General features: G+C 45.2%; 1 protein-coding gene and 1 pseudogene across 2 annotated transcripts in view; one reads left to right on the top strand and one right to left on the bottom strand.

Annotated features, from left to right (window-relative positions):
* Window positions 1-23,262, top strand: part of akap6 (A kinase (PRKA) anchor protein 6) — a 144,174-nt gene extending 120,912 nt beyond the window's left edge. The window contains exons 18-23 of one of the 2 annotated variants that reach the window (XM_035168124.2): window positions 3,184-3,267; window positions 3,451-3,594; window positions 10,349-13,384; window positions 14,194-15,384; window positions 17,747-17,845; window positions 19,629-23,262. In XM_035168124.2, coding sequence (XP_035024015.1) covers window positions 3,184-3,267; window positions 3,451-3,594; window positions 10,349-13,384; window positions 14,194-15,384; window positions 17,747-17,845; window positions 19,629-19,673 — 4,599 coding nt within the window. In that variant the 3' untranslated portion in view covers window positions 19,674-23,262. The remainder of the gene's footprint in view (window positions 1-3,183; window positions 3,268-3,450; window positions 3,595-10,348; window positions 13,385-14,193; window positions 15,385-17,746; window positions 17,846-19,628) is intronic. The other variant, XM_035168126.2, reaches the window with a different exon arrangement.
* Window positions 23,263-24,232: 970 nt separating this feature from the next.
* LOC118116612 lies at window positions 24,233-25,578 on the bottom strand (annotated as a pseudogene).
* Window positions 25,579-26,959: the final 1,381 nt, after the last annotated feature.

Genomic DNA, 26,959 nt, shown 5'->3' with positions numbered 1-26,959 from the left:
CTGAAATACTTTGACTTACAGACGGACATAGGCTGCCCGGTTCCCTTCGAACAAACTCTGGTGCATTTATCTGTTCTCACTCTAACGAGGACTAAACTCGTGACAATGAGCCGCAACTTTCAGACTAGAGTTCATGAAAACTACCTGATTGATTTCTCAATAACTTGATGAAGGGATGGGACGCGTGTCAAGAAGGAACAAAGAATCCTGTCGTCTGCAGTTTTTCGGAGTTTCCGTTTCTTTCCAGTTTCACATGAGGATACAGCAGCAGCCTCTCGCTGGGATCTTCTTCATTTCCTGTCTTTGTCCGTTTGTTTCTTTCTCACAGTTTCTTTTTAAGTCTCTTTAATCTCTTGTCGTTCTCTCCGTCCTCAGTCCCGTTACTCTACTTCAGCCTATCACTCGTGTTTTGTCTGCCTCCTCCCCCTCTCCACGATCTCTGACTCGTTTTCTTTCTCTGCAGCCGCTCCACGACTTTCCATGTATTTTGGAAGGAAAGCTTTTTAGCAAATATTTGTCTGACTGTGTCTGTAGAGCCCTCTGAGTCAATATGGGCCCAGCCAGGCTCGACCGGCCAGAGAGAGCGAGAGAGAGAGAGAGAGAGAGAGAGAGAGAGAGAGAGAGAGAGAGAGAGAGAGAGAGAGAGAGAGAGAGAGAGAGAGAGAGAGAGAGAGAGAGAGAGAGAGAGAGAGGGATCAGTGCATAAAAACCAGCAGTGCAGAAACAATAGAGACTTAGGATTCTCTATTTCTCCTCTGTCTAAAAATAAACTTTCAGAGAAAAAACTCTTCTGCCAACTGAAGCTGCACAAACCTCAAAATATAGATATTGATAAAAGTGATATTCATCAGTATTTATTCTCTTCGTATCCATTGAAAATTAGTTTTTATAAATGCTTTGCATAGGAAGACAAAGACCAATTACAGATCTGTTTTCTCAGAAGCACTTATTGTGCGTTACACGTGTTCTGAATGCGTTACCTTCCTTCCAGAGATATGTGCACAGCTCAGTGTTTGGACATTTCAGAACAGGAATCGTGCACATTGGTGAATTAACATGAGACAGTGAGTGTTTTGTCGCCAAAAACAAAACCTGGTCCTCCTGATGAGAAACCATGAACCTTATATGAACAGACTCCGGTTCCACAAAGTGAAAACGCCGAACTCGAGGCCTCAAAACATAAAAGGGTGACGTGACGGTGGGTTGACACATTACTTCATACTACTAGTGGTCAGAAACGGGTTTTGCTGACATCTCCTTTGTGCGTACGACCATTCAGTTAGACTGCTGTCATTTGAACCCATGTTTCCTGATTGTAACATCAACTCTATGATATTAGGTGGAGGAAATCTGGCCTCCAAAGATATCCCACATCTGATTTGTCTTCTCTGCTCGAAGGCTGATGTGAGGAAGCTTTACAGCTCGTGTTCATAACACATCTGATCAGACGTGCATGTTGTGTGTCAGACCCAGACGTTACAGTTATCACCGTCGTCCTCTGATTCTAATATGTTGAATTATTTCTGCAGCTTCAATCTAGTTAAATTCCTCCTGTGCTGCCTCCACGCTGTCTGCTGCAGTTATTTGGCGCAGAGAGAGTATCACTCAGTCGTTTTGTTGTTGTTTAGAGCCTCCTCCTTCAATGTAATACACACCTCCTGTTTGGAATAAATTTATCTGCAGCCCCACAAATGTGCACACACACTCACACACACACACACACACACACACACACACACACACACACACACACACACACACACACACACACACACGCACTTACACACACACAAGGCTTGTCCTCTTGATCCTGTCTGCTGTATTCTGCATCCCCATCTCCTGTTTAGACAACAACACGCGCCACAAATATGCTAAACTGAAGAGAGCGAGAAAGAGGAGATGAAAGACAGAGGAAGAAGAGTTGAGTGTGTGTGAGTGTGTGTGTGTGTGTGTGTGTGTGTGTGTGTGTGTGTGTGTGTGTGAGGGAAAGAGAGAGAATCCCATTTCATTGTAATAGTGTTTAATATTTATTGGAAAAATGTAAAGAAAATGTAAAGGAAGTGCTTTTCAGCGAGCGGGCAGGATTAGCATAAATAGTTTGGGGCTTGGACGTGTTTGGTCTCTGCCGCAGACGAGTAAGGCCGTCCCCTGAATTCTCTGTGGCACACAAACACACACACACGCACACACACACACACACACACACACACACACACACACACACACACACACACACACACACACACACACTCGTGCACATGCATGCATATGTAAACATTCAAACATGCAAACACACACACACTCGCTGACCTTTGCGTGTGGAAACTCATCAGCATATAGTGATTTATAATAGGCACTGCCAATCCTTGTGTTTCTTTTTCCTCTCTCTTTTGCATTTATTAGACGGGAGCAGAGAGGGAGGCAGACGGAGGAACATTGGCTGTTGTCATTTATTTTATGCACTGTTACTGCTGATGAGCTGAATTTGACTTCATGCTAATAAACAGCTTTGAATGACCCGAGTTTAACTGCAGGGAAATGAATGAATAAGTAAAAACAAACTTGGCCCTTGTTTGTTCTTGTTTAAATGACACAGATGAGGGATGAATTAAAGTGAAAGAGTGTTTGTAACGTGATGACATCAGGAGCATTGAAGACGTGAGGGTGTTGAACTGCTGGGGGATTCAGACCTCACAGCCTAAAAGGACCCAAAAGGCTAAAACACCTCCAGAACCTAGAAAACTCCCCAATCTACACACACAACCTTCTCACTGACCAGAAGAACCTCTATAAAGACCCATAGAAACTCCTATATGACCTGTAGAACCTCCTCAGCAGTCACTGGATCGTCCCAACATCCCACTGAACCTCCTAAAAGACCTCTAGAAACGTGTCTGTGACCAATAAACCTTCCAAAGCGACAGGAAACCTTCTCAATGACCAGTGGAACCCCAAAAGGTTCCTAGAAACTCCAGAACTATAGATGAACCAACTTGATCCTGAGAACCTCCTCAGTGACAGTAGAACCTCATACAGGAATATTTCTCATGAAGTGAAAATCAGCTGCTTTGACGGCTGTATCACCTCCTGGTGGCCGGATGCGTCGTCCATCTCTAAATAACACCATTGATTTGAATAATGGTGGTTCTTCTGACCGTGCCTCTCTTCTTCTCCTCTCTTCAGTCTCTGTGTGCGGAGGTGCGAGCCCGACGCCGAGGAGTCTCCTCCGTCCTGAAGCTTTGCCAGAAGCTGCTGCAGCAGAGTCAGGTGCGTAACACAAACACACGGATCGAACGACGCCGTGTCTGAACTCCACTTTGGACAGAAATGAAGGGAAGAGGTTTTTCATGAGAGGAAAATTGAATTGATGTTAATTCCAATAATTCAGAGATTAATCATGTGATTAGTGTGATAATTGTAATTCTCCCTCAATCTCCACCTCTGGGACAGTCGGGCCCCATGGCGGAGGTGGGCCCCGAGGCGGAGCAGCACCGGGAGGCCCTGCAGCTGCTGTCAATCAACCTGGAGAGGAGGTGGGAGGCGATCGTGATGCAGGCGCTGCAGTGGCAGAACCGACTGAGGAGAGAGCAGCAGGTTAGAGCGGCTGACATTTACACTCTACATCCTTCACTCCACGCTGCAGGCAATCAGCCGACGCTCTGCTGCACTCAGTGAGCATGTCAGAGTTTGATTTGATGCTAAAATCCGCCGTGAAAGACAGATGGCGCCGTAATTGAAGCTGCACTGTTTCAGCAGTGGAACAATCTTTACAAGCTGAGACGCTGTGAAATGAGCATCAACTCCGGAACAAAACACAAACTCACACTTATCCAGTCACTTCTGATCGGGGGATTACTTTCCTAAAAAAACAGGACAAATGATCTGATGTTTTACTGCGACTCTTATTGTTGCTATGGCAACGACATCCATGTTTATGTATTTCTGAAAGGATCATTAAAACTGGATTGTTCTTTTAACACTTATCAGACATTTAGAAGTTTAAACATCCAGCTGTAATACAGGTGAACTATGAAACTATGAAAATTCTTCACTTTTAACATGTTTCTATATTCAATAAGGAAAATATAGTTATAGAGATGGACGACATGACGTGACATCATCTGTATCGCCCCCTGGTGGCAGGGTGTAGTAGACTATAGGCCATAAACCCTGCCTCCTCCATGTTAGCAGATTGGAAATGGACCAAACAAAAACATCTAAGACTCCAAATGACGTCATCAACGCAAGATGGCAGCGTTGACATTTGGGATATTTTGGCTTCATATGTGGACGATGGGAGGACGTAGGGACGCGTCTGTGGTTTGTCCTCTGAGGATTCTAAATTCACTGGACGGTTGCATTTCATCGTGTTTCTGTTACTTTTTAATAACTCTTGTGTAAGCAGGGAACTTGTATCTTTAGAGGAGACATCGAGTGTCTCTGGAACCAAAGGGAATCTCTCTGGGACCAGGATTCAGGGGCTTGTTGTGATTCTCTCTCACTGGTTCAGCGGACTGATCCACTCACACTAACTGTCGTCACCTCCCTCATGTTCTGCTGCGACCTGAGCTCAAGTATCGGCGTCTGTTCTACAAGAGGCTGCAGCTTCAGACGTCGTCTCTCAGTCCAGCAGCAGCCGCTTGATAAAACTAATCTGTTCGTCCTTCAGTGCGATCGGTGTCACAGAAACAGTTTCCTCTGCCACCTCCTCCGCAAACAAAAGAAACTTGGCAGATGAGATTTGAACACAGCTTGTACATCGGGAGCCGCCGTGTGTGTCTCCTCAGAAACGATTGTTTGAGTAGAGATCTGCAGCCGTCGAACCCGTTCCGGCTCCACGTCTGAGGCCCGAGCCGCTCGCTGATCACAGCGTCGCTCTCAGGTCGCAGGATGACAGCTCAGCACATGTGCAGCTCGTCTGCTGACGTGATGCGCTGAGTGCTGCGGGTGTTCAGAGAAATATCGCTCATGAGGGAGCCGTCCCGAGTGGAGACGCTCGGGGCAAACGAGGCACAGAGAGCGAGCTGAGTGCTTTATTCATCCGAGCTAACGTGGAGGCAGAGGGGCTGCAGCCGAGCGGGGCTGTTATGGATTTCTAATAGTGATGAATATGGTTCGATAGAGACAGAAAGACGACTGCGTTTGGATACAAGGTGAAGGGTTTCACACAAACACACATAAATGCTTGTGCACACAGAATCACACAACGTCACACACATTAACTGATGGATAGCGATGTGTTAAAAGCCTGAGGGGACGTGGGGGGAAGGAGAGGGAGATAAATACGAGGTAAAGTTAAAGCTACGACGTCTCACAAGCTGGTTTCTGCTCTGAGGTTCAAGCTCCTGAGCAGTTCAAGCTAAAAACAGACATGGTATCCCTCCACCGAGGCCTAACAACCTTACACCTGATTATCTAGTTCTTATAGGGGAAATAAAAGAGAGAAAAGGAAGTGGTCTGATAACAGAAATGATTTATTTGTAATAAAACATATTTAAAACTGGACAAATCCTGGATCTGCTCCTTAATCTGTAATATTGTAGGTTTTCTATCCGTCGTTATGTCCGAGGTTATGAGCTCACAATCCTTCTTTGAATACAAATTATAATCAACTTTATTTTATTTTACACTTTTCCAAACAGAGTAAAGTCCTTTACAAGTTGAACGTGAAGAACTGAAGGCAAACAACAGGAAACATTGAAAATCAGTTTGAAGTTCTCAGAATATTAGAATAAAAATGTTACAGATGAGAAAAATGTGAAAACAAATAAATTAAACATAAATGTTAGATCTGAAATTAATTTATGCAAAACAAGAACATCTATTCTAGTGGAGACCAGTGAGAGCAGCAGTTGGATTTGTTCTCACCCGCTGAATCTTACTGTGTGTTAGAGTTGGTTGTTGCTTGGACGATCGGTGGTTTGATTCCCGGCTCCTCCAGTCCGCATGTCAAAGTGTCCTTGAGCAAGACACTGGTGGTTTTGTGATCTGAGACAAGAAACAGAGTCAGAACCAAATGTTCTCGAAACAATCAGAACGAAGTAAATGTTACGATTGTTGGAATTTATAATCAAAGATAAATATGAACAAAGAGTTGTTGTTTCCCTGTGTGTGTGTGTGTGTGTGTGTGTGTGTGTGTGTGTGTGTGTGTGTGTGTTAAATGTAATCTAAAAGCTTTGAAAGACTCATTTGTGAATTTGAAAACTAGTAGGAATCTATTGTTTGTGTGCCGTTGGAGGTGGAACTCTCTCTCTCCCTGGTGCGTCACACACACACACACAGAAACACACACACACACACACACACACACAGACACACAGACACAGACACACACACACACACACACACACACACACACACACACATACACACATTGTACAGGAGGAGAAGACAAATAACTGAGGCCAGACTCTCTGACCTCGCTGCCTGGCTGGAGAGTAATTTCACTTCTACTGGAGATGGGAGAGGAATAAAGAGAGAGAGCGAGAGAGAGAGAGAAGAGAGAGAGAGAGAGAGAGAGAGAGAGAGAGAGGTAGAGAGGGGGAGAGAGGGGGAGAGGGGGGTGTAGGGAGAGAAAGAACCACAGAGGCATATATCTGGGTGGTTTAGTTTATAGAAAAACACTTCTGCTGAGTGATAAAACGATTGTCCTCTGCTGGTGTGTGTGTGTGTGTGTGTGTGTGTGTGTGTGTGTGTGTGTGTGTGTGTGTGTGTGTGTGTGTGTGTGTGTGAATTGCCTGCTTGTGTAAAAATGGCTGCTGTTGTGCACGTTACACACCTAAACTCCCTGGTGTTTGTGTGTAGTTGTTTGTTTCTTCAGGTATTAAAGCAGCTTCAGTGTGTGTGGGCTGTTGTGTGTATAATGATCATTGTGTGTAAATGTGTGTGATGTCAACATGCTTGTGTTCATGTGTTGCTCCGTATCAAGGGAAAAGCATCAGTTTGATATGAGACACTTTTAATCCAGAGTGAAGATTTTAACAACTGTGTTAAAACTCTAATCGTCAGTTAGTCCGTTCGTCCGTCATCACAGACGAACGTCCTGCGACGTGGAGATCAGATGAATCCTTGTTCAAGAACAACCTGAGACATCCTCTGTTTCATGTCTTTCCAGATGTAAAGTCTTTGGGTTTTAAACGTCTTATGTGAAGCTCAGAAAACGAGTCGATTGACTAGTTGTTTATTTAAAGTGTTACTGACCCTGTTGTCTTTGCTAACAGCTGCTGTGCAGTTCAGTTGTGTGTGTGTGTAGGAGTTATTGTTTCAGCAATATGCAACAATTCCTGTGTCCGTGCCTTCCTGTTTACACTGGCACGTGCGTGCCCGGTGCACGTTGATGGTCACGTGATATGCATTTTCAGGCGTGTTAGTGTGGACGGAGATCGTTTTAGTTTAAAAAAGCCGTTTTCAAAGGAAGACGTTGTTGTATTTTCGTGTTTAGTGTTTCGTATGCGGCCTCAAGTCGGGAGTGTCGTCAGGAACAGGTCTCACAAAGTAAACCTGTAAGTCGAACATATCACCGTACATGGTAGTTTTTATATAAGAACACTTTCCTCGGGATTCTGACATATATTTCAGAAGTTATGAGCAGCACATGGAGGTTTTCATTCACCGTTTGCAATCACATTCAAAGCAGCTCCAGCACTCTGCATGGAGAAGTGATTTATCTGTGCGCTTCTATTCATTCTGAATCAGAGCGCTGATGCCAGGCTCCCTCAGCTCTTTGACAAGCAGAGGCAGCGGAGGCTGGAGCAGCAGCAGCAGCAGCAGCAGCTCCACCAGGAGCGCAGGCACATGAATAATCACCCAGATGCTGCGAGATAGCTCCGCTCTCCTTGGGCCTTCAGATGCTATGCTAACAAATGGGAGCAGTCAAACCAGAGCTAATGGAAAAAAAAAAAGTTTCTGTGTTTCTCCCCAAAAACATTCAGCACAAGTCCACACACACACACACAGACACACACACAGAGACACACACACAGACACACACTGACTGTGGAGGTGAACGGAGGCAGGAGGAGGAGGCGCCGTGAACAGAGTCTGATAATGTTCCTGAGAAAAAGCGGTTTTCTGTTTAATCCGCTTGTTGTTGAGCAGGTGACATGACGAGGACTGATCTTGTTCCTGGTTCCCAGATGATGAACCCTTTTGGTTTTAAACGTGTTTTCTGTACGTTTTTTTACGACATAGCCCACATTAGCATCTGCAGCTTTTTCCTCACCAGAAACATTAAGTTCTGCCTCCAGAGGTGGAAAGAAACATGAATGTTAACTTTGGTTTTCTTATATTTCTGTCACTTATTTGTTTATGCTGAAGTCAGCATGTTAACCAGGTAACTCCGCCCCCGACGGCCCCGACGGCCCCGTTTGTTCTGTAATGTCCTCTGACGCTTTCAGACAATTTTCTTTTACTGTAAAACTTTAAATATGGCCTCAGAAGACATTCAACATTTATTATTTTTGCAGTAAATCTTAATTAAACATAAACAAAACAAAAGGCAAGTTTCTCTCCTTGTTTCTCTCCATTGGTTCATTAAGAGAAGAAAATGTTCTGTTCTTATCCAGGTTGATAACTTTGATTATCACACACTCATAAATATCAGTTCCCTAAATGAGCCCGATTTTGGTGAGTTCCTCCCTGACCCGTAACTCATCCTCCCACCGAGTTCCATTGAAATGCTTGCAGTTGTTTTTGCGTTATCTTGTTCACAGACAAACGGACAGAGGTGAAAACATAACCTCCTTGTTGGAGGTGAAATTAAAAATAGGACCCTCAGCATCAGGAACATCTGGAAGCAGCAGCTCACTCTGTCTGATTCTCGGTGGGAAACAATCAGCGCTGTTCCACCAGCAGATGTGTGTGTGGCTCTTCTCCTGCCAGCTCTTCCTCTTTGGCAGGTTCCCAGCAGCACTTTGGAGTTATTTGTCGTATTTAAAATCAAATGTGTGTTTGAATAAACTGTGGCCGCCGGACGCCAGGAGTCACCTCCCTCCTCCGTCAGGGGTCATGACAAAACTCACATCTCAACTGCCAACTGTCACAAATCATAGAAATGAGACAAATTACAGATCCAGATTATACCCAAGGTTTCCGTGGGTCATCAAATCCTGGGTTTGATTGGATTAAGCTGATTGATGTTCTCTCTCCTCTGTGCTGAATGTGTTTCTGAACGCATCTGCAGAGGCAAAACCCAGTTCAGTCATTCCCCCCATCTCCCTTATCAGCACAAGGGGAATAAACACAAATCTAATAGAAATTCATTACACAGACCCACACACACACACACACACAGAGCCAACTAGTTTATTAGATTAATAGGCTATGAATGGCTAATACGAATTACCCCCCTCTCTTGTTAATGAGACGCGGAGCAATTTGTATAATTATGTCTGTGGAAGGAAGAATTCCTGTGTCTAAGCATATTTTTAGACAGCCGAGCTTTCTGAAGGATTTTGATTACGTATTTACTTTGGGGTTTTCGGCTCCGTGCTCTTTCTCTCAGAAGTCGTTTCTGAATAATTCATCGCTTTGTTCCAGAGCGGAATAATTTGTGTTGAGATTTATGAGCAATTGCTTTGGGGTGGGATGATTTTACTCCTTTTTTTTTTTTAAATGATCACAGAACGTGTTCCGTCAGAGTCGGGTGTCAGGGCGCGTCTCTCAAACCGAGCCGGGACAGAAAGGACGGCGACGTCTTTAAGAAGAGTTTGATGCCAAAGCAGGACAACAACAAAAAAAAACACAACATGTTCTCCATCGGTGTTCAGAGGAAACAAATCTAACATTTCATTCACTTCAAATGATCATAGAGAGAAGTGCCTTAAACTATACACACTTATGAAATGGATCCTCTGGGTTTTACACTACGCTGCAGACGGTAATATGAGCAGGTCTGAAATATAGTGATGATGATGATGATGATGATGATGACTATTATTATTATTATTACTATTATTATTATTATTATTATTACTATTATTATTATTATATGGTTTACAGGAGGTCAATTTAATGTTCAATGTACGTTAAATGCTAAGTTACAATCAGACTGTAGAGGAAGACGTGTCCCAGAAAGGGTCTTGATCGCCCCCTGGTGACTGGCTGCAGTATAGGTCACAAACCCTACCTCCTCCGTGTTAGCAGATGGGACGTGGACTCAACTTAAAAACATTCTCACTGCTGGTTCATGTCATTTTAGGTTGTTCTTATCACATTGATGAAATATGCTGTGATTCTTATTCATTGTGGTTCTGTTTCTTCATTCTGAAGTTTGTACAGGATACAATCTCTTTGAGGAAAGTTTTATTCTTGCTGAACAATTGTTCTCTCTTTTCGTTCTTGTCTTCAGGTTCCTGGGAACTTTCTTGAACCAGGTCTCGTCGACCTCCACCAGATCAGCCCGGTCCCGGTTGGTCCAGTGGCCCATGTGCCAGAGGACTCCTGGGAATGGGATGAAACCGATATGACAATCACAGAAACAGAAACACAAGAAGAACCAGAACCCGACCTGACGCACAACTTCAACACAGAACCAGATCTGCCTTTGGACATTGCGCTGTCCAATCGGAATCAACCCGACAGGATTCGAACCGGAGTCCCAACCACTCAGCGTCCTGAGAATCTGTCCAACACCGTGACGGGGTCATCGTCAGAGGTCCAGCCGAGTGGGACTTCCCAAACTGCCCCCCCAAACAACAATAACATCTACCAGGTCTACAGCCTCCATAACGTAGAACTATACAGACAACCGCAGTTTCCTCTCAATTCTTCCTCTCTGCACAAAACCAAATCAGGAAAACAGAAACAGCAACTCCTGCTGAAGAGCCTGAGTAAAGACTCCTCTTTCTCCTCGATCGAATCCCTCCCAGACCTCCTGGGAGGTTCGATGTCAAACAGCCAAGGAGGAGATAAGATCAATGGATACCTGGATGGAGAGAGTGAGAGGGAAGGTGGCAGAGGAAGTGGGCAGTCGGCAAACAGTCGTCGGTCAGAGTGCGAGAGCGGGATCGTTAGTGACACAGGAGAAACAGAGACAACAACAAACTCTGAAATCCAGGAAGAGGAGGAGGAGAAGGAAGTGGAGGAAAATGAGGAAGATGAGCAGAGGAAGGAGGAAACTGATTTGACTGATTTGTGCAAAGACGTCACCAAATACAACCAAAGAAACAAGACAGAGGATAACAAGAAAGAGAAAGAATGGAAGAGGGATGAAAACAGAGTTGAAAGTAGAAGAAACAGAGAGGAGGAGAAGAGGAGGAAGCACAGGAGGGGAGGAGGTGAGGCGGTTGAGATCCTGATGAACAGGCGTGGGATCCTGACACCGACGGACTCTGACTCCGACTTTGAGGCAGGAGGACTCGGTGTGGACTCCTCAAAGCCCTTTGTGTCTCGCAGTCCCATCACAGGGTTGAAAGTTGACCAGCTCCACAGTTTGGAGTCGTCTCCTGCTCTGAGCCGCCGGGCGTCCAGTCCGGTTCTGTCTCAGGGCTCCTCCCTGGAGTCTCTGCTGGCGCTGGGTGGGGAGCTGTTTCCCTCCAAAGACCCGTTGCATCGTAGCGCCTCCCTGGAGAGCTGCCTGGCCCCGTGTCGCGGCACTGAAGGGGAGAATGGAGGCAGCCTGGCCAGCCTCGGGGAGCTGGACCTGGGGCCGAGCAGAGAGGGGGAGGGAGGAGAGCAGGGGGAGGAAATGAAGACTGAAAATGTGCAGGGAGAACCATCCTCTGGGGAGCTGAGTCGTAGAACCCTTGATCTCCTGAAACGCCTGGAGAACATCCAGAGTCCTCTGATGGCAAAAATGACCCGTAGTGTTTCTGACATGACGCTTCGGGGCAGCCCCCCGCCGCAGGGCCGAATCCCTGCCTCTCCTTCCTTTGGTGGTCGACCCACACCCCTCTATGAAATGTCGAGTTCTTCGAGGAAAGGGCCGCCATCCCTGATCAACGAAAGTTCGGCGACTGCATCGCTGACGGAGCTGAGCAGCACGGAGGACTCATCTGTCGGGTCTGAAGATTTTGCTTTGCTCAGAAATCAGCGGCGCCAGTTCCTGGATCCCAACATGGCGGCAAATGCTAACTCAGGCTCTTATAGGAAACGTTGCCCCGGAAACAGTCGAGGAGGACAATCGATGGATGAAGCGGATGCGGCGAGCTTGAGCATGGTGGTGAATGTGTCTTGTGCATCGGCGTGCACGGATGAGGACGAGGACGACAGCGACCTCCTGTCTTCCTCCACGCTAACGCTCACTGAGGAGGAGCTTGGCGTACGGGACGGAGAGGACGAAGAGGAGGAGAGGTTGAGCTGCATCTCGTCTGGTAACGACAACGATGACGATGACGATGAAGAGGAGATGGAGGGCTCTTACGTGCTGGGACTGGAGTACATGAGGAGCGAGCTGCAGAGTTGGATACGATCTCCTCGCACCTCCTCTAAAACTGAGGCAGGTCTCAGGGACGAGCTGCAGTGTGGAACCCACCTGTCCTCCTCCTTCACCACCTCCTCTCACAACAAGGAGCAGCACGGTTTCCTAAACCGCTCAGCTGCCAAATTAATAGAGACCAGCACCAACAGTGGCAACGACAAAACAAAAAGAGATAAGAAGGAGCAGGAGGAAGAGGAGGAGAACAGGAGGAATGTAACAAGGAGCTACATCAGCCAGTTTGTAGATGACGTGGAGAACGGAAATGTGGATCAGAGCTGTTTAAAGGGGAAAGATGAAGATGATGAGCTCCTCAGAGAGGAGTCGAGTGTGTTCACAAAGAAAGGGGAGTCACTGAGGGAATCGTATGTGTTTGCTCCGACAGGAGAGTCAGTTCGGGACGTTGGCGGCTTGATCGTGAAAACGGAATCAAACTCAACGAAGCAGCTTTCTTCATCTCCCACCTGTGAACTCCTCCCATTCAGACGGGCCTCCTCCTTGGTGGGACAGCTGCAGGGAGAGCTGCCCTGCCACAGCTCCTCCCTCCCCTCGCCTCTGTCCCTCTCACCCGTCGAGGACTGCAGATCCCATGATGCATTGCACAGCAGCAGGCCAGAGGCTGGCGGCAGAAAGGCCATCACCATTCAGGAAAAGTTCAAATTCTCATCGTTTGTGACGGAGGAGACAAGGAGGGAGGTGAGAGACAAGGAATCGTCCTTGCCTCCCAAAAAACGCCGCGGTTGCCACGCGTCGTGCCACGACCACCGTCCTTCTTCCTCCTCCCTCCGTGCGTGCAGCGTGGACGAGGGCAAGACAGAGAACGTGCATGACTTCGTGATGGAGATTATTGACATGACCTCCCTGGCGCTGAGGAGCAAAGAGAATCAGCCTGAAGACCTGAGCCAGGTGGAGGTCGGCGGGTCGAATCCAGACCAAGGCCCCGCGTCACTGACACAGATCAGAGACAAGGTACGGTCCTGAAAAACACTCCAATACAAAGAAATCACACGCAAAGTGTTTTATTATAAATGTAAAAACCTCATTAAACAGAGATTAGAGCTTCAGATAATAAAGTAAATGATTGAAAGATTTGTGCAGATACAGAATTTAAAGCCTCGTTTGACCTCGTCTATTGTGCTGTTTTCATTTTGAGGAAAAAATTCATCCAAAAGTAGCAAAAGTTATCTCAGTCAATTTGTTCACTGAGTTGAAGTAATTCAATAAATCGCATCACGGATCATAACTGTTGGGATGTAATGACTAATTTCTTCAGTATCTATTGCAAGTGAAGTAATCTCAAAGCTTATCAGTTTCCAGTCTCCACTTTATTTCTGAAAAGAAAAAGAAATCAGGCAGAAAACTCTGCTCCTCCTAAATATTAATATGCAAATAAAGGATGTATGGTTGGTGATAATGTGAGGTAAATAAATAAGTAAGCATATTACATTAAACTAGACAAATACATACACATTTATATTTGTATTTCCGTGTTATGATGTATAATCTTTAAGTATAATATATACAAAATACTAATAGTTTATATTTCAAAAAAGTTACATCTGAATTAGTCTAAAACCTTAAACTGTGAACAAAGATGGACGACGACGATAAGAAATGACAGAAACCATAGTTTCATGACCGATACCGCAGCCAGACGCTTTATCTTCCATTTTGTGGCGGCGTCATGTCGTCCATCTTTATTCACAGTGTGGTCACAATCTGTGAACTCTGACCTTTGACCCTCTGCCCTCCGTTGACCAACTCTCCTCCTCCCTCAGGTGCTGGAACACTCCCACCGGCCTCTCCACCTCCGTAAGGGAGACTTCTACTCCTACCTGTCGCTCTCCTCCCACGACAGCGACTGCGGCGAGGTCAGCCAGTGCTCCGAGGACAAGAGCTCCTCCCCGGCGCCGTACAGCCTCCCGTCGTACGCCACCCCCACACAGGGCCTCCGCAGCCCGAGCCCGGAGCTGTTCACCAGCACCAGGCGGCAGCGCTGCTCCCCGAGCCTCGACTCCAGGAACGACCTCCGCGCTCTGGATCTGAGGTCAGCCGAAAGAGAAGCTAACGGCTCCGAGCCCACCAGCCCGTCGCAGTCCCTGCCCCCCAGCCCCGACATCAGGGACGAGGAGACGCTGTTCGCAGCCTGCACAGAGGAGGTCTACCTGGGCCCGCCTCTCTGCTACAGCATGGTGCTCACCAGGAAACCACGGACGCCGCGGCTGAAGGAGAACTCGCCGAGGAACAGTCCAGAGAACCTGCCTTCCTCAAATGATGCGTCTTTGACTCCAGAGGGGCCTCATTCAGAACCCGGGGATGTTAGGAGCCACTTGTGTCCCTCAGAGGAGTCTGTGTTGGCCAGAACCCAGACAGAGGAGACCCAGCGCTCCTTCCTTCCTCTCCTGGAGCCTCGTTACACCTCCTTCTCCACCTCCTCGCCCTCAACGACCATCCCCGCCTCCCTCCAGGGGCCCGGCCGCCAACCAAAAGACGACAACCCTCCCTCTCCTCCTGCTGCCGTGTCCCCTGGCGCCGAGAAAGAGAGGCAAGGTGAGGACTCGCACCTCCTCTGTGATGTCGCTGGAAGAGAAGTGGCGGCCGCTGCGAGTGTCAGTGCGCCGCAGGAGGAGAGGAGTCGTAATGAGGGGCCTGCTTATCTTAATCCCTGGGCACGTGTCGGCCCGATAGACTCCTCCGCAGCCGAATGTTTGGAAGATACTAAAACGCTTGAATCCAATATGGGCACCGTAATGACCAAGATAAGTGTCTGCGGCTCCGCTACAAATCCCTCAAAAGAGCCAGCCGCCACGCGTATTAATCCCAAAATTAACTGCTCGCCGATGAGAGAGGCAGATAGGGGGGGGGAGGAGGGGAGGCGAGGAGATACTCGGCGGGTGAAGCGGGAGGAGAAGACGACGAGAGGGCGGAGCGGCTCGCAGCAGGAAGCGAGGACAGTGGCGGCAAAGCAGGTTAGTGTTCCACGTGTTATCCTGATCCGCTGTATCAGGACATTATACTGCACTTCACCTCCCCACTCCAGGTATTAGACCGGACCGAGCCCCTCTGTGGGCATGAATGTAATGAGGCCATGTGCCTTTCTCTCATTTCCATTTCCAAGGCCGCACGGACGAGCTGATATGCGTAACCTCCCCTCCCCTCTCCTCCCCTCCCCTCTTCTCTCCTCCCTTCATCCTCTCCTCCCCGCCTCATCCCTCTCTCCTTCCTCTCTCCATTTCACATCCATAATCTCCTCTTCTTCTTCTTTTCTAGACTCTCATCTTCAATCATCTGCTTTTTCTCATCCTTCTCTTTTTCCTGACACATTCTCTTCAATAACTTTCTCAACTTCTCCTCTTTTTCTCCTCATCCCTCCATCCCCTCCTCACGTTTCTCTAATCCTCCTTTCCTCCGTCTCTTTCCTCTCTCCTCACATTTCCACTTCACATCTCTACATGCTCCTTTTCTACTCTCCTCCGCCTCATCCCTCCTTCTTCTTGTCTCCTTTTCACACCCATATTCTCATCTTCTTCTTTTCTACTCTCTTATTTTCTCACCTGATCTTCCTCTACTCCTCTTCTTCCTTCCCACTCACCGTCATCTGCTCTTTTTCATCCTCCTCTTTTCTCACGTCGTCATGTCTTCATCATCTTTTATTTTCATATTCTCGTCTTTTTTCTCGCTCCTTTACATCTTTTCATTTCTCTATAACCTCCTCAACCTCTTCTCCCTCTCTTCTCATCTGTACATCTCCATCCCCTCTTCATTTCCCTCTGTGTTCACATTTCCTCTTCACACCTCTCTGTGTTCCCTCTTCTCTTCGTCCCCCCTCCGTCCTCTCCTCCTCCGCCTCATCCCCCTCTCCTCCTCCCTCAGGTGTTAATGGATGGGAGGATTTGCAGACTTCTCAGTTTTTCAGTTAAAAGGTTAAGGTCCACAGAACAACATCAGCATAATTACTATCAGTCAGATTTTATTAGGATTCATCAGCTAAGAGCTTTCCCTTCCTGCACTGATCGTTCAATTCTTTTCATCGCTGAATTAGCGTGTTTGTGCTCTTTTTTAACTTTTCTATTTCCTCATGCAAATGAGTTTGGCTTCTTCTTCTCTTTCTGCGCCGCCTCTGTTCGTCAACTCGAACTCTGGAGGAGGAACTCGAGCGAAGAGGTCGTTTCCGATCTGAGTCGTGTTGTTTTTCACTCAGCTCACGTTATCGTAACTTTCTAACATATTAAACCATCACGCACACATTCTGCTTTCCAAACTATACAATTGTTATTGACGTGACATTCACATGTGTTACCAAATAATCACATGTCCAATAACAATGTAAGAAGCAGTTGGTAATAACATTAAATAATCTGTTAAAATCAGTTAATGTAATAGTTTATAATTAATTATCCACTAAGACAGTGAGAGCAGTTTCCACAAGGTCAAGAACAAACGTTGAGACAAAGATTTTCTTCTTTCTTTTCTTTTAAATAATTTCAGTTTTTGTAATTTTAAGATTTTATTGTTTTTTCCAACATTTTTTAGATATTTTTCATATTTAAAAACAAGCTGCTGTGTGTGTCTGTGTGTGCACATAGTCGTGACTACATATCCACATGTGTGTCTGTATTTATCCGTGTGTGTGTATGTGTGTGTCACAATGGTAGATGTATGGGGGGGGGGATAATAGCTACATAAGTCTTTACAAAGTGATTAGTCGTGAACCAATTAAAAGCGTGTGGTGAAGTGGGCGAGATGATTGTTTGGGGCCTGATGCTTGTTGTTTTAATTTACAACTTTTCATCAGTTTGGGCTCAAAGAAAGAAAGAAAGAACAAGCCGATTAGAAAACAAGACAAACAATGTTTCAGGCCGATAATGTTTTGATTTATTCCTCTCTCTCTCTCTCTCTCTCTCTCTCCCTCCCTCCTCTCTCTCTCTCTCTCTCTCTCTCTCTCTCTCTCTCTCCCTCCTCTCCCTCCCTCTCCCTCTCTCTCTCTCTCTCTCTCTCTCTCTCTCTCTCTCTCTCTCTCCTCTCTCTCTCTCTCTCTCTCTCTCTCTCTCTCTCTCTCTCTCTCTCTCCCTCTCTCCTCTCTCCCTCTCTCTCTCTCTCTCTCTCTCTCTCTCTCTCTCTCTCTCTCTCTCTCTCCCTCTCTCTCTCTCTCTCTCTCTCTCTCTCTCTCTCTCTCTCTCTCTCTCTCTCTTGTTTTCTTGTTCTCTGCTGACGGAGGGATCAACTTTCTCTTTTCTTTCATTCCTTCTCTTTCTTCTGAATTCGCTCCATCTTTCCATTCCTGTCCGAACCGGTTCTCTCACTGTGTTTTTCTGTGTCTCTCGCCCGCAGGTCAGCGCTCAGTCGACTGTCACTCTCACCACCAGAGCGGCGCAGGGGCGGAGCCAGGCCTCAGTGAGATACCCCACCTCGAGGGCGGGGCCAGTGAGAGTACGTGAAAGCATCTTTATTATATTTCTGTGGGACGTTTCTCTCATCGATGTTTAAACTGATCCTGGAATAAACTCGTCCTCGTGAGTTGTTGCGTGATTTGAAAAAAAACGAATCCAAAGTGTGATCCAGGCTGCACACGAGCAGAGAAGTTCTATTTCAATAAAAAAAGATAAAACCAGGAAGCTGCAGAACAAAGATGATCACTGACACAATCACTGTGTGTGTGTGTGTGTGTGTGTGTGATGTGGCCGCCCTGTGGGTGCCTCCAGGGCTAAGCAAAACCTATTGCCCCCATGCTCCAAATACGCACAAACTAATACACAGACACACACAACACACACACACACACACACACACACACACACACACACACACACACACACACACACACACACACACACACATCCCTGAGGGCAGGGCATAAAAGTCCAGGTAGAAGCTCTGACAGCCCAACAGCTGCAGGTTAGACAGACATGTTGTTCACACACACACCAGAGGACAAACCCACATACACACTCACCTGCAGAGACACACACACACATCAAAGTGCAAAATCAAGCTCAGTGTACACACACAACGCATGTACACTCATGACAAAGGACACACACACACAGACAGACACGCACGCACTGCACACACATCATATCAGTGATGTGTACAGCTGGTCCTGACCCCCATGGCGTGCCCCAGTCTAGCCCACCTGTTCACACACACAACACACACACAGAGACACACACACACACACACACACACAGACACACACAGAGACACAGGTGCAATTAAAGCAATCGTAAATGCGGCTCATGATGTGCTCCGTGACCCAGACAGCAGAAGGTCTGCAGCAAAACACACAGGAGAGAGAGAGAGAGAGAGAGAGAGAGAGAGAGTGTGTGTGTGGGGGTGTGTGTGTGTGTGTGTGTGTGTGTGTGTGTGTGTGTGTGTAAAGTTTCATCGTAAAGCCGAACAGAAAACGACACAGAGGAGGAAACTGTCTTTCGAATAAAAGAGAGCAGAAGAGGAGAGGACAGATGAAGCCGTATCTGAATATTTAATTTGATGAATACAACCTGATGAATAAAAGTATGAATATATTAACATGAAAACAGATGTTAATCGAAAACTGTTGTTTTACAAAATATAATAAAATCACAGGAGAAGAAAATTAATTCCACAAACTTTAATAGAAAATAAAAGCGTTGTTAGGTCGGCTTTGCTTTTATAGGAATCACAGGAATCTCCTTCAGAAATCAGTTTCCATACAACGTCTTTTTAACGTGTGTTTTATTTTCCATTGTTTCCTGTTTGTTTCTATTTGTTTAGTTTTTTTAATCTGTGCTCTGATGTATTGTGTTAATTTGTGTGTTTCCCCTCTTGTATTTATTTCCTTGTTAAATAAAGGACAAGTGAATTAAAACACATTTCATCCCAAGTGTTGCACATTGCTGAGCGAAGAAAAGCATTAGAATTATTAAACAAGCCAATTTAAAATAATTATGATAGAATGAAACAAAAACAAGGGAAATTTACAATAAAGTATAAAATTCAAATAGTTGGAAAATGAAATCTTGAGTTTAGAGCAAATATGTTTATTTAGATCGTTTTTGGAAACAGTTTAAAATGTGTAAAACGTTTTTATAAAATAAATATTATCTGGGGACTATTTTCAGCGGCGGATTAATCCACATTTGCTCTGGTGAGGATCTGGGACAGCAGGTCTTTGATTATGTCGTCAGTGCTTCAACATTAGTCTAACGAGCTGTTTCTGTCTCTGTCCACCCAGCGACTACCTGTGCCGGGAGCTGGAACCTCCGGGATCCAGCTGTAGGGGGCGCTCTCTGCGTCTCCTCCCCGCTGAGCTGCTCTCTCTCCTGGGCTCCGACCCTCCGGCTGCCTCCTCTGATCTGAGCTGATCTCCACAGAGCGGACTGAGAGCTCAGGGTGACCTTCACTCTCCACGTTCCCAGGGATGAACTGTGGTTTCTGATATTTACAAAACTGTTCCAGCCTCATTAACGAAAGAGTTAGGAAATAAAACATGTAGTGAACCTATATCCAACAATGTAAATGTGATTATCCGGTTGTTAGACAAAGCAGTGAACTGAGCTCACAGGCAGGTGGAGAGTCTCCAAGGTCACAGGTCAGACATTGAAACTGGGCTGAATATAAAAACACATTTTCAGTCTGGATGAAAAACAGAATCCGCTCCATCTTCTCAGGCCTGGTGCACACGAGAGGATTTCAAACACTTCAAAACCCGAGACTCCACAGACTCGACGACAGATCTAATCAATTGTTAAAATCATATTTATAAAAAACGCACCAACAGTCGTGATTCCAGAGACTCGAACGTGACTTCAGAAGAAAAACTAACATGGAGGAGGGCCGACGTCGTGTGTTCGGTTTTACAGCGAAGAACAAAACGTGGAACGAGCTTTTGCAGCTCGAGCTGAGTCGGATACGTTGTTGTTGTTGTTGTTGTTTTTATTCGCTGCTGTAAAAGTAAACAACATCTGGTTGGTGACTCTTCCCGCTCGGCTCGCTCTCATTGGCTGTCGAGGGTTTATGCTCATGTGTCTTCCATCGGAGATCATGACCCAACATGGTTGATATTTACGATTCGAGAGCCGACCCGATCTGTAGCATTAAGATTATTTAGTAAACTCGGGATAATCGGGAACACCCCCCCGATAGTTGGAAGGGGGTGAATCTAAATTTGTCCAGTTCATCCTGAAGTGTGCACCAGCCCTAGTTTAATCACCCAGTATGTTCAGGAGGAGGTGGATGTGAGTCGGCTGCTGCTTCACGCTCTCACAGACCTTCTGTATTTTCTTATTCGGGAAACGTTCCGTTGTTTTCCCGAGGCCGAGTTCGTCTGGTTCTGGTTCGTCTGGTTATTTTCTGGAGCTACCTCAGTTCTGCTTCTGCTGGGACACACACGTCTTCAGCCACTTTGCATGAACTTTAACTTTCACCCACTGTTTGTCGGAAAACAACCTGTTGTCTTATTAACACACGGTTAAAGTGCAGTGTTGTAGCACAGGTAGCATGTTCTCAGTCTTTAGCTGTAGCTGACGTCAGTGTTCATATTAATGTGCGGGACAGCTACACAGCACATGTCATAAGACTCAGTGGACGGACAATAATATCTGCATCTCACAGCCGGAGCGTCTCCAGACTCCTCAAGTCAAACTAAACGTGTTTTATTTCAAGGATTTAACAGAAGCATCGTCACTGTCGACCCAAACAAAACATCGTAGAAGATAATTTCCTGTGAATAAAAGCTATTAATACTAAAACATGTTGAAAGATCCACATGCACATCAGTGTAATCAGCTTTGTTGGAGTTACACATAAAACTTTACACGATATGAAGAGTCCGATAAGTTTATAATTTACAGTAGATGCTAAAATAGAAGTGTGTTATTGTGAGTGAAACACGAGTTGAGGATTGGACGACGTCATGGTTCTCGCTTGATCTTTATTTGGAGGCAGGATCACTGGAAGTCAGAGTTGGAAATGTTGAGAGAAAGTACAGTATTTGTTTATTTATAATAATTTGATCATTTTATACCAGTTTGAGAAGATTTTACTCCACAACAGGCGTAAAGTTGACTTTGTGCATCAGATACACAGGAAATACACTGATTGTTCGGAAAATATTCAAATAAGAAATCAGAGGCTCCCTATGCTCCTCTATGAAATTAGTTTTTATTTAATTGATTTGTTTCGTAAAAAGAATTCTGCTTTGCATTTTCAGTCCCGTGCCAGTAGGGGGTGCTGCAGCCCCCCCCACTTCCAGCGTCACGTTCAGACGACTTCCTGTGTGTCCCTGAGCTTTAAACCGTTCATGATCAGTCCAGTTGATGTTTAACAATCAGCCACTTCACTGCAACTTCTCAAACTTGATCACTTGACAGGGACTCGCAGTTGGCAGGCGATGGCGTTGGCGATGTGGTGAATCTGGAAAACCAGGTTCAACCTACGTGTTGTTCTGTTGGTTCTCAGGAAGTCGTCTTTAAGTCAACAAAACCGAGTCCGTCCTTTTCCAACTGCTGGTGGAGCAGGACCGTTGAATCCCCTAGAGAACGACGAAGGATCGAAGAAGTAGCCGTCGTCGTAAAGTTAGTAACTCTCCCCTCAACTTCCATGTCGCTGAAATCCACCTGATCGTAACCACTACTTTACTCGAGAGGCAGGGATTGGTCGATCCCCGGTGAACGCTCTCGTTGGTAGAAGGGCGCCATCTTCCCGTTGACCTCGACGTATCACTGCAAGCTTTTAATGGGACTCAAATACTCAAACTTTTAAGACCCTGATTGATTCTAAGACCGATTGATGGATTGTTGGATAAACCTGAAATATTCGCTACGTTAGCTCGACCGAAGTGGCCCCCAAAAAAAATAGATAGATAAAATCAAAACGGCATTTTTGTCTATGCAACACGACCAAAGTTGGCGAACGCTGGTGTGGTGTTGTTGTGTAGGCGTTGAGGTGCGATGACTGTTGGCGAGGACGTGTGTTGTTGTTAATGCTGTACGTACAACACGACTGTAACGCGTGTTGATTTCTTTTTTTATTCTCCTGAGACGATGATTAGCAGTTAACGCTGGGGTTTGGGATTGGTGTTGAGACGGGTGTGTGTGTCTGTGTGTGTGTCTGTGTGTCTGTGTGTGTGTGTGTGGGACAAAATAGGGTTTAAAATCTTTAAACTATAATTGTGTGCCTTGCTCTACTGTTACTACTTCTACCTTTTCTTTAGTGAAGTAAAACCACTGCTTCGGTGATGAAAACATGCAACAACATATTCAAAATGAGAAACAAACAGTTTAATGCGAGGTCGACGTTGAACCTGTGTAAATATGTAAAGGTGTGAAACCTCGGTGTGACGCGCAGGGGGAGGAATGCTTGGTGTTTGTGTTTATTTATGTTTTGTGGTCTGTGATGTGAAATATCTTTATTATTAGTATTGGCCATAAAGAGCTTGACTGCATGGATCCTGCTGAATACAATGTAAAACCAACTGTTGACAAATAAACTTAATTTATTGGAAAAATGAACAAACAAATGTGGGTTGTTGTTTTTTTTTGCTGTTGTGTTAATCACATTTTGTTGAATCAGCACAAAGGGAAACTAACGTGTTTTCTCATCGTGCTCTGAACCTCTTGCTATGTTAGTCACTGCGACCTTGACCTTTGGCCTTTGACCATCAAATTCTAATCAGTTCATCCACGAGTCCAAGTGAACGTATTTACCACATTTGAGGAAATTCCCTCACGGTGTTTTTGAGATATTGTGTTCATAAGGATGAGACCTGAAAGCAAACGGCCTCCGACCACCAGCCTGGGGACGTATTTAGAGGACTGATGTCTTTCAGCGTGATTTGGTGCAGCTTGATTAAATCTAACGGACTTGACGCTGAGTTGCTGATCAGGTGTTTCACCATAAACATCGATACAACTTCTTCTTCTTTGTGTGTATTTATGAAGCAGATGTTACATTTCATCAGATTTTTATCCTTTGACTGTTAAAACTGAGCTGCTGCAATAAGTGTCTTGTAGTTTGTGAAATATCCGACATCAGCACGTTCAAGTGCACGTTCCACATGTCTTCTTTTGTCCCCAGAACAAAGAAGACATGTGGTCTCCGGCTTTGTCTTCACATGTCGGCCCAACTATTGTTCACAACTATTAGGTCCCAACATTTAAATAAGTAATAATTCATGAATAAACGTATATATAACTCAATTTAAAAACCTGAAACTATCTGAGTGTTAAATCATACTTAATGACAGATAATGTTATATTTACATTTCAACTTAAAAAAGGTCAGAACTCTGTTTCTGTTTCATAGTTTTTATTATTTTGATCACAATATTAAAATCACATCACTAGGCTGCTGTTGAATAAACACTTTTACAGACAGAATCATTTTGGCTTCATCACATCAAACAGACAAATGTTCATATATGTTGGATTATTTCATATGTGAACAGACTTTATGTGATTAAACATGAATCATGTCTCATGTGAGTTTTAATAAAGTTTGTTGAATGTGAACAATGATCAGCTGTTATTGATGAATGTGTTTTTATGTGGATCTTCATCAGTTTGCTCGACTTCATGGATCCACACAAAATCTAAATGATAGAAAACATTTTCCATGAAAGTAAAAAACAAACCAAAGATAAAGATCAGAAAATAATGAAATCTTTTTACACACGTGGAAAAGTCGACAGGAGAAATAAAACGAGTGAGAAGTAAAAGGAGAAATAAACAAAGCTTTAGAATAACGAGTTTAACATTTAAATTCAGCAGATTTCTCTTGAAGAAATAAACATGATGAATCAAATCTTTCTCTCTAACTGCTCTGATCCAGCGTCACAGAGACATTCACAGGTAACAGCTTCAAGGGATCTCTAGTGAAAAGTATGGAAACATCTTCTGAGTGAAAGTGTGTGTGAAGGTGTGAATGTGTTTGTTAGTATCAGGATCAGAGAACGACAGTTCTCCTCTGTTCCAGTCCAGTTTCACTCTGATCCTCTGGATCTTCTGCACAGAGAGAACAGATGATGCTGATGAAGACCATGCTGAGTATTTACCTTCATAGAACCTTATTCTCCATAATCCAGACAGATTCTCTCCCTTCCTCTGGACAGACTCTGCTGACACACCCAGTGACCAGTAAGTACTGTCTCCAACCAGGACGTCCCAGCTGTGAGTCCCTGAGTTAAAACCCTCAGATCCCAGGACTGAGGGGTAATGATCAAACCTCTCTGGATTGTCAGGAAGCTTCTGTTTCTTTCCTCCTCTCAAACTGGTCAGATCTTCAGACAGGACGAGTTCTGGATGAGCAGAGTTTGGGTCCAGAACCACAGGACTGTAGGAGACCACTTCCTTCATCTTGTTCCAGATGTTGAAGCTCAGGTTGCCCAGATGTTTGGCCTCGTCTATCAGAGCTCCTGAGGCCAGCTGTGGATCATCCAGCAGGGGCGCTGCTGACCTCGTTCCACTGCAGCCTTGTAGTTGAGCAGGAACGAGACGCTCTTCAGCTCTCAGCTCGTCCTCTGTGGTTCTGATTGTGTCTGAAAGAGCCGTTATGTCTCTGCTCAGAGCCTCAATCTTCTCCTCCTTCATCATCCGACTCTTCTGCTCCTCTTCCTCCCTCAGTGCAGCCATCCTGGCCTCCTCTTCCTCCTCCAGAAACTGATGAAGCTTTTCAAACTGCTCCTTGATCTGCGTCTCTGTGAGTCCGGCCTGGACCTTAATGTGTTTTGCTGTTTGTTCACACTCTACTTTAACACGTTCAAAACACTGTAACTTCTCCTTCAAGGGCTCCAGAGTTTCCTGAAGCTGCTTCTTGTGTTGTGGTGCAGCTTCATCGATGGGGCTGAATCTGTGGTCGGTGTGTTTTTTTGAATCTCTGCAGATGACACACACTGGCTGCTGATGGTCCAGACAGAAGAGTCTGAGTTTCTCTGAGTGCTGACTGCAGAGAGGATGATCTCTCTCCTGTAAGAAGGTCTCACACAGGTTCTTCAACACCAGGTTACAAGGTGGTTCAACCATTGAAGATCTTCTCTTACAAACTGGACACTCTTTTACTTCTTTGTCTTTCCACCAGCTCTTCACACAGTCTTTACAGAAGCTGTGGCTACATGACAGAAGGACAGGATCTCTGAAGACATCATGGCAGACGGGACAGCAGAGATCCTCTTCTGATCTGGAAGCCATTGAGTCTCCAGGTGAAGCTGAAAACAGACAGTCAGTCAGTCACAGCTCCACGAACTTCACTGAGGTTTACTTCCTCTCTGAGTCGAGGTGTTTGTTAAACTCACGGTCAGTGTGTGGAGCGTCGGCAGGTTGTAGTTTGACTCTTCTCTCCTGTAGCTGGACTCACTCAGGACGTTTGGTCTGGTTTGGTTCAGTTTGGTCTGGAAGGTGAATGTGATCGTCTGGTTTTCAGCCTGCGTCTCTTCAGGGAGGAACAGATGCTTCCTGGTTTCTCTGGTGTCAGGACACGATTGTAAAAAGTAATTCAAGCCTTGGATTTGATAACTGGTCAAAAGTCATTTGGCAGCAACAAGCTCACACAGACAAGAGACTTGGTGTAAAATAGCTGCTTGAATATGTTTGTGATCTGCTGAGTGTTAAATGTTCAGAGGAAGTTCTGCTACAGAGTGAAAGTAAAAGTTAAATATCAACAGGAAGTGCAGGGGGGGGGGAGTCTGTGACGTAACTGCAGAGCTGAAGTCTTATTAAAGAGACAGAAGCAAAGTGCAAACAAATGGACACAAGTTCAGAAAATGAAAAGAGGGTTTTATAAAATTCAAATCAGCTCAAGTTTGTTTATTAATTTGTGTGAGTGAAGTAAAAGTATGACATCATCAAATGATTGTACATTTTGTGTGATTATTATACCTTAAGTGTGACAGCATTATATGGTGTGACTTTGGGCATTCAATAAATGTGGCAGTCAGAAACATATTTAATATTAATATTAAATAATAACTTTAGTTTACATTAAAGCTACCTCGGGGCACCAGCCTTCAAAGGAAGGAAAAGAGACAATGTATTGATTAAGTCTCATGAAAGTATTAACTACAAATTTGGAACTTTGATGAATAATTTAATAATTAACTTTAACCAAAATGACCACGTCAGTAGTTAGTAAAGATGAAGGATATCTGCATTTGACAGACGGGTGTTATTTTGAAGTTGTGGACACAATCCCCGGTCGGGGTAAACACACTCAAAATCAAAACTGGCATCCTGAAATATTTCAGCAGCGATGTGTCGAGGCCCCAATCATCACAAATACACCTATAATGTTTTTTTCTGATGGTCCAAAGATGTATTTTTTGCCCTTAATTAGACCTGTGTTTCACTGCAGCAGTGTTTCTTCAGCCTGCAGCGCAGAGTTAACGCTGAAGTACAACTCAGACGGTGATTGGATACGATGATAAACACACACTTACTATTACTGAGCGTTAAACAATGTTTACTTCATCAGAGGGAGGTCAGTTTGTGAAACAGGAAAACGCTGCTAATGACACGGAGAAGATGGACGGACGATGAGGAGGACGGGCGGAGGAGTAGCCATGATTTAGTGTTT

Source organism: Hippoglossus stenolepis, chromosome 10 (genome assembly GCF_022539355.2).
Source record: "Hippoglossus stenolepis isolate QCI-W04-F060 chromosome 10, HSTE1.2, whole genome shotgun sequence".
Classification (NCBI taxonomy): domain Eukaryota; kingdom Metazoa; phylum Chordata; class Actinopteri; order Pleuronectiformes; family Pleuronectidae; genus Hippoglossus; species Hippoglossus stenolepis.
This window is presented reverse-complemented; position numbering and strand designations above follow the sequence as displayed.